The sequence below is a fragment of the Pogona vitticeps genome, chromosome 5, assembly GCF_051106095.1.
Source record: "Pogona vitticeps strain Pit_001003342236 chromosome 5, PviZW2.1, whole genome shotgun sequence".
In the NCBI taxonomy this organism is placed as follows: domain Eukaryota; kingdom Metazoa; phylum Chordata; class Lepidosauria; order Squamata; family Agamidae; genus Pogona; species Pogona vitticeps.
In genome coordinates, this window is record NC_135787.1 from 62,930,776 (window position 1) to 62,947,527 (window position 16,752).

Genomic DNA, 16,752 nt, shown 5'->3' on the forward strand with positions numbered 1-16,752 from the left:
AGACTGCAATTTGTTTCAAGGTGCTTTTATGTGGTAGCCAGGATTACTTGTGACTGAGGCAGGAAAGGTGTCCATAGACCCTGTGCTGGTCCACAAACTTCCACTGTAAGTATTCCATCTGAATGCCATTTTAAAGCCAAAGAAGCACAAGGGAGAACAAGAATTTCTTTTACAATTTGCTTGATTCAAATTAAAATATATTTTTTGTTAACATGCATCCTCTTCTGCCCTTTTTGCAGGGGATGTTACACCTCCCCTTTTGGTAATGAGTAAGCTGTCTCTATTTTACAAAAGTCTAAAGCATTATAAAAGGAGTTCTTAATTTCAACATAGCATATATGGACCAAAAGCACAGTTCTACATCCATCAGCTCTGAAATAAATTATTCTGAATTCAATAGGGTGTATTCCCAGGGTACGTGGGTACAGAACTTCAGCCTGAGACTGCAGTCCTATACATATTGAGGAGCAAGCCCCACTGAACTAAGCTGGACTTACTTCCAAGTTTTGCTATGTAGGACCATGTCGCACCATGTGTTTATGTACTGTGTTTTTTAAAAATCATATAAATATATCACTGTCTAATGATTGAAAACTGAATCAATTCCCTTTTCCTGAAAACATGCTAGCACACATTACTTCAGAGTGGAATATTAAATTTAATGCTTTGATTAGCATTGACAATAAATCAATAATATAAAGGGGAAAACTAGGTCAACAAAAAACAGTAGTTGCCAAAAGGTACTGCCGATAGATACTGCCAAAAGAAGTGTCTATTGATCTTCCTTCTCCCAACTGGAAAATTTAATTCTAGTAAAGTGGTGCCCCATATAGCGAGGTTAATCCGTTCCGGATTAACCTTCGCTATGCGAAAACATCGCTGTACGGGGCAGGAAAAGCCTATTGGAACGCATTAAACTTAGTTTAATGCGTTCCAATAGGCGCCCAAACTTACCCCTCCAGCGATGTTTTCGCGGTCCGGCGGCCATTTTGGAGCCGCCAATCAGCTGATCGGCGGCTCCAAAATGGCCGCCGGATGACCCGAAATGGCCCCCCGCAGCATTTTCGCGACCTCGGTAAGCAAGGGGAGGGCGCGAAAACACTGACGGGGGCCATTTCGGGTCATCCGGCAGCCATTTTGGAGCCGCCGATCAGCTGATTGACGGCTCCAAAATGGCCGCCGGACGCCCCAATCATCGCAAAGCGAGTGCGGCGATTGGGGCAGCTCCGTATAGCGATCCCCAAAAAGGGATCACTATACGGATTCTTCGTTGTACGGTGCGCTCGTTAAGCAAGGCACCACTGTAATATACTATTGATATAGTTGCGCTCATGAGAAGAAAAGCAAAAGAAAGTTCCATGGTTGTCATTGCTCAATGTCACAAAAATTCAGAAAGAGAACATGGCAAGGCGTTAAAAGATTACAGAAGTGGACCTCATAAAAAGGGAATAATGGCAATGGGAGAGAAGCAGGGAGAAACCAACAGATGGCAAGTACGGTACTTCATCCAGCTATCAGTTCAAAATCCAAGGCAATGAGAGAAGCAAGGGATGCACCCTTATTCCAATTTTGAAAATGATAGCTACAAATTTAATTCTTTTTGTGATAACATATTACTTACAATGAACTACCAAGAAATTTCATATTTTGGAATGAACAGCAGATACATTTTAGAAAATACATTTTTATTCTGTTTTATCCATCCTCAGAGAAAATTTAACAACTCACATCACAATCCTATACAAGTCTGCTAAGAAATAATTCCCACTGAATTCACTGGGGCTTATTCCCAAGAAAACAGGTATAGGATTGCAGTCTCAGATAAAGGGCCCCCACAACACACACAATACGCTTACCAGTTAAGCTACCAGATGTTAGACAAGCCTGAAATACAAATGTTCATTGTCATCCGCTTCCATTCTCATCTTGAGTTCACGTGTTAGTAGGTGGTCTTCTACAGGAAGAATCCTGCTTGTAATGATCCGGATAATTCTTCAGAACTCCATTTTCCCCACAATAGCCAGAAGTAGTTCTAAAGACATCTGGAATAAGGACAAGGACCTTCTTACTCCAAAATTCAAGACAACAAGAAAAAAATATATAAAAATTATATCATAAAAATTAGCCAAAGTACTCTATGGGAAATGTAATTCAATTTTAAAAATAGAACATCAAGAACAACAAGGGTGAGTGGCAGTTTGATTATCTCAAGAGAGTTCATCCCCTGCATCTGGTATTTGTCTATGAACAAATAGCAGTACAAAGGGGTGAGGGAAACTACTTATCAACCAGGAGACATATGTGGCTACCCAAAACACCATACTTGTATTTGAAGAAAAGAAGGTCCAATTCTGCAAGGCCAGAGGATCAAGAGTATTTTAACTGCTTGACTATAACATTTAATTTGGAAACATATATAGATTTTTACGTATTTATTTAATGAGTCTGCCAGTTCATTAGAATTAAGTGAAAGCCAAGCTTCACTATCAACTGTTGCTGGACCAACATGGTATAGATTTTAACTGGCAGACTGAAAAGCTGAATGCCCTACCACCTAAAACTTCTTATCAAGGAGATAAAACATATTAAATATGAGGCCATTCAAATAAGAGGCCTGCCACTTCACTCTGAAATGATTCCATCCAGAAAACCTGTAATATATGATCTTACTGATCACGTTGCTTAGGTAAATTTTGCTTTAGAGTGCTGTATCTGTTGCTTGTAAAGACTGGATGCACACAAAACTCTGGTTTCTTTGGAGTGAAGTAAACCATGGTTTGCAATTCGAGGACTGGCCTCTGGATAAAGAATCAGTCTTGATCAGCTTTATCTCAACTTAATCAGATTTCAATATGCTTAGTATTATGTCTGATGTACATGAACCAGGGCACAGATTTAATTCTGTACTTTGGAAGCTCCTGTTTTTATTGGGGTTTTTAAAAGCAATTCTGGTCAGTTGTTGTGAAAAATGGATTATGTATCCCAAGGTCCAATATATTTATTTAGTTTAAAAAATTCTAAGGGAACTGAAATGAAGAAGTTACATAACACTAGACCTCTTCAGTTTCACTCAACTTCATAAAAAAAACACTGAAGTTCCTAGCCCTACTCACTCCATCATCTCTTTGCTCCCACATGAAGAATGGCTGAAATCCTGAGGAAATGTTCTTGTGTCTGTGTAAGCTCTGCATGAAGCAGAAACCTCTCTTCTTCAAACTCATCATTGCTCATATGAACAAAATAATGGCAGTAGTGGGTCTATGCACTCCACTCTGATCATGCTGACAACACTGGATAAAATAATACTGAAATATTGTTGTTATGTGCTGTCAAGTTGAAACCAATTTATAGTGATCCTAACGGGGTTTTCAAGGTAAGTGAGATATTTGAGTGGTTTTACCAGTTCCATTCTCCCAGTCTGTTTCTATGGTTAAGTGGGGATTCAAACCCTGTTCACCAGGGTCCCAGTCTATCACTCTATCCACTACAATGCACTGGGAACTCGTACTGAAATAGCTCTATATTATTAGTTGTTGTGGTTTTCTGTGGTTCCAACCCGACAACAAGAATTATACTGTAATTTGTGAGGCCATATAAACTATTTTTTTAAAAAATAAAACTTTAGTTGAAATAATTTTTTTAAAAAAAATAGTTTTTCATTTTATATATACAGTAGTTGAGTTTGTTGTACATTGATCCAATTTCTCTGTAAATTTCAAAATACATACTTGAACTATGGAAAGCATGATGGGGGAGTGGAATCTAGGTACATAAAAGAAAGGATTTGCCCAGATTGGTGTGTTCTGCAGATGATGCAGTAGACAACTGAAGAAGTCATGACAGAACAGGTAAGTCATGAATTGAGAAAGGAGATGCCTCCTTCCAAAATTCTGGGGAGAGATCCTCTCCCTGAACCACAAGTCAACCTTGCCTGGTAACCATTCACAATCTCTGTGAAACAGGACACACAGAAAGAAAAAAGAGAGTAGCAAGAGAGAAATGATGACTGAAAGCACCAATCACATCCACTGCAATAAAATTCTAAATAATTAACTCATGTCCACCCAAACCAGAAATTTTTGGATGTGCAGAGTGCACATCTGGTAACTAGTGGGACAGATACATATGTGTGGGTGTTCTAAGCTTGTAATTGAATAACTCATCCATATAATGGAATTTACAACTGCTCCATTCCTTTGTTCTTGATGCATCCCTTTCTTTGCATGAATAACAATGAAGGCATAAGGATGAATTAGTAATCAAAAAAGTAGTAAGACAGTATATTTATACTATCATCCATGGCCACTTTTTTCATTTTCACAAACCCCTAATGCTTAATTTCCAAGAATAATACACGTGGGATATTCCTAATAAAGCGATGGGGAGTTTGTGACCCACCAAGATGAACACAATCCCACAAGTGAAGTCTGCCAAGTCCTTGAGCACTCGTGGTCTTCGAGGTTCTTGACCACATCCCCAATTTTGCAGTCTCAGGAAACCAGGATAGCAAATCCAACAAGCCCCTGACAGGCCATAAGGCATAATTATCCACCTGTTCAATTTGATGGGCCCTGTGCGCTATCTTCTCTAACATCTTTTAAAAGCTTAGAGAAGTTAACTTTTTTAGACTACAACCCCCAGAATTCCCCAGTGCCCACACTGGCTGGGAATGCTGAAGAACTGTACTCCAAAAACATAACTTTTCCAAAGCATCATCATTCTTCAATCTGAGGTTTTGTTTCTGGAAAGTCCAGAAAAGGCCTGTTCTCTGAACAGCAGTCTCCAAAAAAGAAGAAAAAAGTTCTAAACTTGAAACAGAAAAACAACAAAACAAGTCAAATTAGAACATACTGAATTATGGGTGTTTGCCTGTACCCCCTTGAATGACAGACATTTTGGAAGAACAGTGTTTTTTCCTCTGGTGGTGAAGAAGCAAAGTTCCCTATCACACAGACACTCTTCTTTCTTCTTTCCTTTAGCCTCTCCCTGACCTGGACCCAACCAACCAAACTGCTCACCAACACAACCTACAAGAGAGGTGTAATATCTTGGCCTCAACTTCAGACTTATTCCTGTACCACAAATAGCACATAAAGGTATGCAAGGTTACCACACAAGGCAATATCCTACCACTCCCAATTTCATTTCCGAGTTACAAGCACATGCACTCTGTAATATGCAACAAATGTGCAAATGTCTATTTCACCATGTCTGGCAGAAAAATATCTGCTCAGAGAAACAGGCATATGTTAATCAGTCATACTTTAACACATATATATTGAGCACACATAATTTTCCACTTGGAAGTATTTTGTGGTGTGTGTAAGAAAAGAGACACATGTTCCCTTTTGTGTGGTCATCATATCCCTACATATCCAAAACTACTTGATGAGTGCTTCAAGGGATGATCATCACTTGATCGTATCTGTTTCCAGCTATGGTTAACAGTAGCATCTATTCGTGTTGGTGGGTCCAAAGGGACATAATATCAGGAGAGGTGATATACTTCCAGACAGCCAAGGATGAAAGCTTTGGCCTTCCTTCCTTTCTATAGGCAGATTTTCCCAAACAAGAACAGTTATAACAATAATAATTAAAAGCATTTAAAAAGGGCAATGACTGGAAACAAAAATCCCCTGCTTCAACCAAAGGAAAGTTTTCTGCCATAAGAAATAATTATGGCGTATTGACTTACAATGTTCTGTAATACTGAATCATCCTGGGTGAAATTCATGATATCTCTAATTTGGGGATGGCCAATACTGATATCACTGGATTGCAAATACCAGCTTTCACGTGCTGGCTAGCACTGATTGGAGGTGTGGTTTAATAACATCTAAAGGGCTATACTGTGCCTGCCTCTGCTCTAACCCAATGATCAATGCTGGTGAATCAAGTGGTTTTTTTTAATGTCCTGAATTATTAATGCATCAAAATCCTTATGCCTTCTATGTATCCTCTGCAACTTGTAGAAAAGTTAACCTAACAGGCAAATAGGACAAAGTTAGAGTCATTCACCCTGATCAATCTTTCTTTTCGAAATGCACATTTTCAATTGTACCCAACATTTCCTGCCACTGAGAGCTGCCCCATCCCCTAAAACACACACACACACACACACAAAACCAACACAGCAGATCGCTGTGTCCATGTGTGTGTTTCTCTAGTATGTGTAAATCTGCTTAAAGGCATGCAAAGGCATGGGGCAGCCCATCAGTGCATTCTATATGCATAAAGTTCAGGGTGCTGGCGTAAACAAGTATAATTTGAGTCACAGTTGCTGACACCAGAGACTCAACTTTTCACCAGAAGTCCATTAAGTCCTAAAATAGATCAGATGAAACTTATTACAGTCAAGTATATTAAATAAAAGAGGGTCCTACCAGTTGCATCATCAGCTTCTGTGTCTAGAAGAACATCTACTGAAGCCATGTCTGTGACTAGGAAGGAGCCCTTTATATCAAACACGCCTTGCTTGCTTGCTTGTTTGCTTGCTTGCTTGGACAAAATTCCTTTGGGACACTGACTCCTCTTTTGAGCAAATGGGCTCTTCCTAATGTCCTGACTGGCAGGAGAGATCAGTTCTTGTCAAGGTCCTTTTATGGCCTTTCCTACCATTCATCTTTCTCTTTCTCTTTATACAGTAAGTCCAGATCGTCACTGTGAGATTTTCTTCAACCATTTTGTAATGAGACAGACAGAACAGGAAGACACCAAAAGAATCCCCAAACCACCACCACATCCAAGTTGCCTTTAACTGTTTTCTTTGTAGAGAAGCAAAAGTGATCTTCCTGGAGAAAACATTGTCATCAGAAGGTCTCTTCGGTTCCTCCCTGACCTTATCCAGGTGGGACTTCCAGTCGGTGCCCAAGATTTTCACAATCGAAATGCCAGCATATGACCACGTTAATATGCAAGATTCCATTTTGACTCTGCAAATAGTCATATTGCCTTTATAATTAACATATTACAAATAAAAAGGATATATATGTAATATACACAATTATGATATGTAAAGGCATAAGAAGCAACAAATCCATATGAAACTCCTTGTGCTCACTCTCACCCTTTCTTTCACACATACAAGATGCTACTATTGAATCCTATGTATCTTTCTACGTCACACAATTTTACTGGCAATTCTATTGTTGCCTTCTTGAGCGATATTTTCTCAGGAACAAAGGCATGATATATATAAATATAACTGAAGAGCTTAGCCAATATACTGTTCAATATTCAAATGCATGGAATCCTGACCGTGGATGTTGTTGTGGTGATTTAACATGGTGCTGGTTGTGTGCAACTGGTGTCACATCACATCATCATGACAGCTTCTACAATTAGTTTCACATATGCATCAATATTGAGCCTGTGAAACCAGAGTTTATGAGAGTTATAGCCTACTTCGACACTTCAATAAGAAGCAAATCTCACATTCATTAGAACAAAGGGGATCTGTATTTTAAATGTTTCCCATTTCTTCAATAAGCTACAAAGTAATAGTGTTTTAATAAAAGAACACAGTTTTATTATTTTAGAAAACTTAATTAACCTAGGAATTTTTGTCATGTTGCTAGAATATACTTACCTAAAGAGGCAATTATTTCAGACTGACTGCCTGATTGAGAGAAAGACAGATATGGGAACCAGACCTTTTCTGCTCACCTAGTCTTCAGTTCAATCTATGCCTTTACCTGGGAGTGCTAAATCTTACAGATGTCACTTCTGAGCAGACATTCATACAATGGTGCTGTTTTCTAATTATAGTAGTAACGTTTTCACAGTCTACAAAGCTATTTTTCAAAATCATAATTCTGTCTTTCCTAATTATATATGATGATTCTCTTAATACAGTTTATCTGCTTCCTAGGTTGCTACAGTGAAAAGGCAAGAACCAGGAGAGAATGTCCATAAAGTCTGGTAAGAATAGCCTAGATAAAGTCATACTGTAGTTCTAAAAGTGGGGATGGGCAGGCTTTTTTTTTCAACACTAGGCTGGTCATCTCCCACGGCTATGGCATGCCCCTTTTTCTCTCACACATCTCAGTTAAGGCTCCTAATCAGAAAGACACTGGAAATACATGATCTATGTGTCACAAAAGGAAATCAGTGCATTCAGTACATAGAGTAAATATGTACTGAGAGCCGAGAGCTGCAGTTAATCCCAGCTTCCCAGTCAGCAGACCCAAGCAATACACATGCCTTTACACATACAGTACACAGTGTTTTTGATGTCTCTTATGTGGGAGAAAACGTGACTGTACTGTTCTTCTCTGGCAGTACCCTGCACCCCATATGCATTACAACAGGTAGGAGAATTTAATTTCCCGGCCTTTGTCCAATTTCACTGCCCTCCAAGTCAGGACAACTTCCTTACCACATTCAGATGAGCCTGGTTCATTCTAGAAAAGCAAGTTCAAAGAATCATTCACTCACACTCATTCTGCCCATACACCAGACCTGGGCAAAGTGCGGCCCGAGGGCCACATACGGCCCGTGAGCCATTCCTGTCCAGCCCGCCGGTTGTCGCTCCAGTCCAGTGTTCAAGCACTTGTTCAAGCCCAAGACAGACTGGATTTCTTTCACTGAACAAGTTGAACATCAAAACCATGTATAGCTTTTTGTCTAAAGTTGATCAGTTGCTTATCTTTAACATACTGCAAAAAACCTCTTTAGTATTTGTGAGGATTAACAAGTTTAAATTAAAAACAACCATAACATCACTGTTTCATTTTATTTTTAAGTAAAGTTGGTTCGGCCCCCGAACACAGTTCAGATTTTTCATGTGCCCCCCTATAGAAATTAATTGCTCACCCCTGCCATACACCATGGCCAGGGCCCAGTATCTTCATGCAACGTTGGTTGCAAAAGTAGTTGTGCTTTTCTGAAGTTTGCGCAAGGAGGCATACAGTGAATCCTTGCACAAGAGGTTCTCTTTTGCTTGCCTGAGGGTGAAGCATAATTCCACCCTGCAAACTGAGATGATCTCTGATTGGCCTGGGAGTGTGATGGAAACTCCCAGCTGGCTCTGAAATGTTGTAACAACCTCTTCCTGCTTCGGCTACCTCTCATAACTTGTGCCCTCCTCTATCTTCCTTGGATCTTTTATGACTATGCTGGAGTAGCTTTTTATTCTGCCATTGTTCAACAGGATCTCAACCCAGGACCCCTTGCATTTTTCTTCCCAGAACTGAAACAGATTAGATAAAGATGTATCGAGTAATTTGCACTCTGTCGGAGCTGGGTGGGTAACCCGTCACACCATGAGTACATCTAGCCCACTACTCTTTACTCTAGGCTTGAAGGCCCTGTACACATTCAAATGTTATTGGATTCCAATTCCCATGAGCCTTTGCCAAAATAACCAGTGGTGAAGTACTGTATACTGGGAGTAGTGGCTCATCAATGTATTAACACTGTTGCCAGACATTCCCCCAGACTGACAGTGACTCCACCAAAACTACGACCTCCAGCACTTCAGCTGAAATTCCTAGACATGGAAACTGGCATATTCTACTTGCAAAGCACCCACCCTCCAGCATGGGGGAAGCTGGATTTGGTGTGTCCAGAAAAATGCAGTGGTCCATTAAAAGCAGTAAACAATTATCTCTGTCCTCAGGAATACAAGTAAATACAGCACTACAATTTTTGTGCATCCATTTCACACACAAGGCAATTTCATATCTTAGAGTCATCCTAGAAAGAAAGCATTTCCATAGAGGAAATCATGATAATGATCCCACAGGTACGAGACGTTGCTGCATTTTATGGGGCTTATATATCCCAGGAAGCTGTAACCAACCAGTTTCTCTGTGTACACAGGTGCCACGAAACACCAAACATTGTCCCACACATGCCAATCCACATACAATTAGTGTGATGTTATCTGAAACAGGGAAGAAAACAGCAAGCTGTATTCATGACATGCATCCACTACTAGAATGGCATTCACCAGTGGAATAGATTCCCTGCTACACTTGCCAGCAACCCCGTCTTCTGTGGTGTACAACAGGCTTCACTAGGGAGGAGAAAAGTGCAAAATTCCCTTCTATGAATTAAAGCCAATGGCTGAAATCCTGTTGCTCACCACAGTAACTAGAATAGTGTGGCTTCCCACACCGAAGCAGCAGGAGTTTGGTGAGTCACCTCTCTGCAAATTCTACTGTTCAATAGGCCTACTCTAGTCATGACTTCCTGTGTTAAGCAACAGGATTTCGGATGATGCACATAGCATCCCTAGCTTTTAAAATGAATTACGTATTTGATTTGTTTAGGTAACCAAATCCTCCATTGGTGTTTGTCCCACGATATTGTTAATTAGACTTGTACCTTTGCACATATCTGCCTTCAAATACATTGTCCCAACTGAAAAAAACCCAACTACAACATACTGCAGTATAGAGGCACTTTAAATAATACAAGGACACTTCTTTTATTAAAACCGCCCAGAGTAGACCTTTGGTCTAGATGGGTGGGATAGAAATCCAATAAATAAATAAAAAGACAAAATTTCATGATTATTATTAGACTACAGATTCTCAAACCATTACTACATCCTACCCTAGCCCATGGCCACCACTGCAATGGCATGCAAATACAAGCCCTCTATGCATATTCCTCAGGATCTCTTTCCTTACCAGATTTTTTGCAAACAGCACAAGCATAATGAAAGTAACATCCCATGATCTGGTTGCAAGAAAATCCTGCAAGCCGTTTCATTAAGCGCACGAACCAGAGCTTCCCAGCACTGGAAGGGGGTGGGAAAACGTGGAAGCAAATTTGTGTCTGCTTTGCTGACGTAATTCCCTTGCACGTGTTTGCTCTGTGTGTGAGTGTGTGTGTGTGTGTGTGTCTGGCGCTGGTGCTGGTTGATTTTTTTCAATGAAAGTTTAAAAGGGGGGGGAGGTTGAGTGCATAGATTTAGTACACGTGCGCACCAGCTGGTCTGACATGATAAAAGCAGAATGACTCGGAAGAAGAGGTTCCCTGCCTGTCAAATCAATAATACATAAACTAAAGCAGATTTCCTCAATAGACCAGCACTGAGCTTATCCTATCCAAAACACAAACATACCCCAAATAACCCCACAATGCCTGAAATTTATTTAGCTCTCAGAGGGTCGCAATCTTTACTACAACTACTGTAGGAATCACCGAAGATAGGGACGAAAGCTGTCTGTATTGAATTCTTCAAGGCACTCAAACCTTCTTTCCACAAACACCGTAAAACTCCTGGAGTTGACACAGTCATATCATACCCATCCTTTAATTACACCGATCTTCACACACTGTATTGATCATTCAATATCATCTCATGACACAAACCAAATCACAGGCTGGTTTTCGAGCGCGTCCCCGTCAGGCGACCAGAGACTTCGCACAGGTCCCGAGTGGCACCATCCTAACCCCTCGACCACCACCACCACCACCCCCGCCTCTCCCTGGACTTCCTTGAAAAACCACCGCCGCCATCATCATCCCTGCTTTGCATGTCTTGCGCCAGAACCCATTTCGACTCCCGAGCCGGAGGTTTAAACAGCAGTTGCTAAAAATATACACGTCGGTTTGTGATCACTGATCTGAGGTGAAACCAGTGCAGCTCTTGGCGTCTGTCACAACCTGGAGTTGGTGCCTCGCGATGAGCCCCGGGCACAGAGAGCGAGAGCGCGCGCGCGCGCGCGAGAGAGAGCGACCCTTAATGACTGGGGCGCCATTCAAAGTTCTAAGGCTCACGCAAGGCGAGGAGGAAGCGCGGGAAGGCAAGGGCTCGGAAGGCTTGGCGCGTCCGCTCTTCGCGCGCCAGGAGCGCTTCAGCCCCCGCTCCGTCTCCAGTGCCAACGCGGCTCCCTTGCGCGCGCGCTCTCTCTCTCTCTCTCTCTCTCCCTTGCCTCTCCCCCCGCCCCGCTCGCGCTTGTTCACCTGCTCGGCTTTCCCAGAATCCTACTCGCCCCTTGCCCCGCACAATTCGACTTGAGCCTGGGAAAAAACCACGAAGGCGCGCGCCGCACCTCGGGGGCTGGCCGCGGCCAAGTCACCCTTACCCCGACTGCGGCGCGCGAGCCGCCCGGGGCGAAGACGCGGGAAGGGACCGGGGTGGGGGTGGGGCACACGTCCATCCGTCCAAGGGGAGGGAGAATCTCGCCTCCAGTGCGGCGCCTGAGAGGCGGGAAAGGGGGGGGGGGTTGTCATCTCGTGCAAATACCGTTCCTCCGGCGTCCCCACAACCCCGTTCTCCCTCTCAGCTTCCCCCGAGCCCCCTTCCCAGGTCCGTGTCAGGTGAGGCTTATTATTAATTTTTTTTTCCGGGGAGGAGGGAGGCTTTACATTGTGGCTTTGTCCCCCACCCGTTCCGCCGCTCCTTCCTCCGCCTGCCGATTCTCACCAGCGTTCCTCAGCTTCTTGTTCCTGTACACGGACAGGATGACCAGCAAGTTGCCCAGGATATCTACCACGATGGTGAAGATGAGCACGGCGGCCAAGGTGGTGGCCACCCAAGCGGGGCGGTCCAAGGTGAGCTGGTCCTGCGGCTCCGAGCCGTTGCGCGGCCCACTCCCGTTGGCCCGCATGGTGGGGGTGGTGCTGGTGCCGCCGCCGCCGGAGGAGCGCTTACTTTGCTGCCATCCCGGGGCAAAGTTGGGTGAGGGAGTGTGCCAGCGGCCAAGCCGCCCGGAGCGTCGACTTCGCGCGCAAAAAACGAGCGCGGCGGCGGAGTCCGGACTGCCGGGGAAGCTTTGCCCGCGCGCCCCGGGCTCGGCAGCGATGCCCACGGACTGACTGCTCCTGTGACTGCTGACGCCGGTCCCCTCCGTGCACCCTCGGCTATCGACGAGCGCTCTCCGTCCCCCCCTTGCCCGGACCGGGAAGTTTTCGCCTAAGTGTGCATGTGCCAGGGCGAGTTACTTTTATAGCATGCCCCCCCCTCCGCCTCTTCCTCCTCCTTTGCTCTCCTCGCCGCCCGCCCGCCCCGCTGCTACAGCTGCCGCCGCCATTCACATAAAGCCACCCCACTCCCCAAACAGCAGCACCCCCCTTCCACCCCCTCCCCTCCCCACAGCCGCCACTGTTGCCTCCAGGTGACATCTAGCGTCGGCGCCTGGCCTCCCCCTCCCCGGACACGTGCGCGGCGAGGGGATTCCAGCTGCCGCCGTGACGGCCGGCATAGCAACAGCGCCGCCACCAGGCCTTGGCCGGAACCAGAGCCTCCATTCACCCCCGGAGTTGTAAGCGTGAGCGCGTGTCTGCCTCTCGCGCGAGCCCCATTCATTTTTTTTCCACGCTTTTTCTCCCCATTCACTTGGCCGTTCATTCATTCTTTCGTTCATTGAAAAAAAAAAAGCGAAAAAGGCGGCCAGGTTCATTCACGGATTTGGCGACGGCAGGTTGTCGAGCAACCGTATTCTAGCCCTTTCCCCATTACTTGCCTGGTGGAAGCGGCGATAGTTATTATTTCTTTACTTTTCTTTTTTTTTAAAATGAAAAGTAACTTCCCATTCCGATCTGTTCGTTAGCGTTATGCGGAACCGGGAAAAGAAGAGAACGCAAGCAAACGAAAGGGGAAGAGAGAAGAGAGCCGGTCTGTTTGCTTTTAATCATGCTTAACAAGAGGATGACTTCTAAATACTGTAAACTCTAGACGGAGCTTTGATTGGAACAAGGGCTGGTTGGAATCAGAGCAAGAAGGATCTCATCTTGCTTCTGATCAGAAAGTGGGCTATAAAAAGATTCTCGCATACTTATTTGCTCAGCGTTGGGGGGGGGGGCTAAGGCACCTCAGGACCCGAATTCCCCCAGTGCGGCACGTGCAGCTGCCTCACAGACGAGGGGAGGGGCAGGAGGGGGAGAGAGAGAGAGGAGGACAGCAAGAAAGATGCCACGAAAAGACTGTCTAGTTTTTGCAAACGTTATTTTTGGCATGGGGAAAAAAAAGTAAACTCAGAGTCTCCCCGTCCCCGGTTATTTTCCCTAATGGTGATGAAATCGTTATTAGAACACACTTGGGTTGTTCCATCTCTGTTCTGCAAATTCGCATCTCCCACCAGGGAAGGACATCTCTTTGATCCAACCTGGTGGCAGAGGGTCTGTCTGGTAAACACATAAAGCAGCTGCTGGAGACGGGGGAACTGAGGAGGGGTCCCGCACAGAAGACCTGTCGGAGATGGAGCAGGGGTGATCTTGTGCATGGGATTGGCTTGCTCTCAGTTAGTTGATACTTTTCTTTGGCTTCCTATAATGATTGGCATAGGGGCTATCAACATTAGAACAGCATAGAGAGAAACATTTTCCCCTGCTGAAGGGGAATGCCAGCTGTGATTCTTCAAAAGTGTGTGTTGTTAAATGTTGCAACATTTCACATGGAAAACCTATTTACCTTGTTCAAATACTCTTTGTTCAAACAGCTGATATGTAATAGGCAGTGAAGTTAGTTTCTCTCTCTCTCTCTCACACACACACACACAAACACACATACACACACCCCATTTGAGATTTGTCTTAGAAAAATATAAAAACGGGTCTTAAACCTCCCAAGTTGTACAACAGTAGTTGAAAGAGGAGAATATTTGTTCATTTAAACCAATTTAGGAAAAAAAAACTCTGCTATTTTTCAAATGATATAAAATGCTCTGGATTGAGCAGTGAGGTCCCTGCCACTTTTGTGATTATATCATTTTGAAGCTCTTGAGCCTAAAGAATTAAAACTATCATTTTTATTATAAAAGAGGGAAGGAAATTAGATAATTATGAACTGAAGATAGATTTAACAAGCTGCAGAGCAAACAAACAGAAAACCCAGGAGGTGATTGACATTAAAAGAAGAAAGGTCTAAGAAGATGCAGAAGCTTCGTATTTGTTATAGCATTGGCACACCATTCCTTCAAAAAAAGAGAGACAGAGCTGGGCTAAAAATAGCATCCAGTGTTCCAACACGTGCCCTATGCTAGAAGGAAAGTTTTCTATTATTTGTATTCATCACAGATTCATAGGAATGTAGGACCAGAAAGAAATTGAAGGGTTTCTAGTGTATCACTGCACTGAGATGGAATTATCTGTGAGATGAGTACATCACTTTGATAAAGGACAGCTATTTTAAAACAACCTTTTCACAATTAAAACAGAGAAAGAAACTTTCAGTCATGTGCCTATTTATTTGGATTGATCCAGGGCTGAAAGCTTTTTTTCCCCTTCAAAATTATGATATTCTCAAGAACCACATCATATGCTACATGAAAAACGTGTCTCTAGACCTCAGAACAAATGATTGCTATGCAAGGTCTCTAACTGAAGCCCCTCCATTGAGATGTGACCACTAGGGGGAGATTAATAGACATGTGCACCACTATTAGAAATGCTACAAAATAGCAGTATTGGCTACAGTGAGCAAAACCAACCTAATCCATGAAGTTAGGTTGAATCTAATATTCCAAAGACAGTAGAAGAGCTTTTGATTTACACAGAACTCCTTCCTCTGGCTCAGCATTCAAGGAAAATAGTCCTGAAGGAGCGGATAGCTGTATTAGTATGTATGAGCAAAACCAATAGCCATGTGGTGCCATAAAAGCTAATGGGTTTCATTAGGTACATCTGATGGGGTGGTAAAAAGTCCATAAAAACCTATGTCAAATAAAACTTGTTAGTTTTTAGGGTGTCACTATACTCTCTTTTTAATTAATTATTGGAGGGTGCAGCCATCTAGCATAGTACCACCACCTCCCCAGCATGGAGGGGGAGCAGTGCAATCCATAGAAATTGGGGGTCATTCAAGATGCACATCAGCTGTCAAAAGTGGCACATTCATAATTCATTGTAGGCATCCTTTAGTCTTGAGAGACTGGTAACATGCTTTGTATGGAGGAAGCGGAACAGCATCTAGTGTGGCTGAGAAGGCCAATTTGAGAGTGACAATCCCTTCTACACTGAAATGGTAATTGCTACTTCCCGTGTTGTTTCAATGCTGTATGCGAAGCTGGAGTGTCCTCTCCAGAGCACGAAGCCTGGGTAAAATAATATGGAGGATAGGCTGTTACCCACAGAGCAAATTGCCCCTCCACGTCACTGAAGTAATCCAATGGAAAGGCAAAAGTCAATACAACTGGTTCCAGCGATGTTGCAGGAGTTGCCAGAATGACACAAACTGCCTCTGGGACTCCGGCTCTGGATTTTGCCTCGAGGTTAACTTCTGAAGCCTTTTCTATCAGTGGATATAGCCACAAGGCAGTGAAGGTTTGAAATCTGAGTTTTCCTTCTCCTAGATGGGCTGCCTTCCAAGGCTGATGAGCCCCACCTACCCAGCAAGGTGGCACAATAGAAATAGTAAAGGGGTTAGCTATTCATAATGGGGCAAAAATATTATGAGGGAAGGGAAGAGTGGAAATGTTAATGTTATTTGAGCTTTAATTGTTAGAATCCCACAACCAAAATGGTGGTCCAAAAAGGTAACTTCTTCAAGCAGGGATATTAGAAAGACTAGATTTCAGGACTGATGTTACCATTCTACCTGAGTTGCGGTGTCTTTGGAGTCCTTTGGGTATCTTTAAAGAAAAGAACGGCATTTAAATAAAAACACTAATAACTTTAAGATTGAGTATGTTGGCAGTCTCTTTCCCTTTCTGCCCTGCCCCTTGCCATCTTAAATAACATTGTTTTTATGTGTGGGCTAGCCTACTAAAGGTATTACTGTGTCATGGAAAATGGACTCAGGGCTTTATTTATTAGTCAGCGTGTTTGCCTCTGTGTTTTTCATAAGTTGAAGGCACT

At 43.3% G+C, this 16,752-nt stretch overlaps 1 protein-coding gene across 1 annotated transcript in view; it reads right to left on the bottom strand.

The window, feature by feature from the left end:
* Window positions 1-12,896, bottom strand: part of LOC110077906 (uncharacterized) — a gene marked incomplete at its 5' end in the record, with an annotated part of 88,092 nt that extends 75,196 nt beyond the window's left edge. The window contains 2 exons of the mRNA XM_020791487.3: window positions 1,857-2,042; window positions 12,383-12,896. Coding sequence (XP_020647146.3) covers window positions 1,933-2,042; window positions 12,383-12,896 — 624 coding nt within the window. The remainder of the gene's footprint in view (window positions 1-1,856; window positions 2,043-12,382) is intronic.
* Between the last annotated feature and the right edge of the window lie 3,856 nt (window positions 12,897-16,752).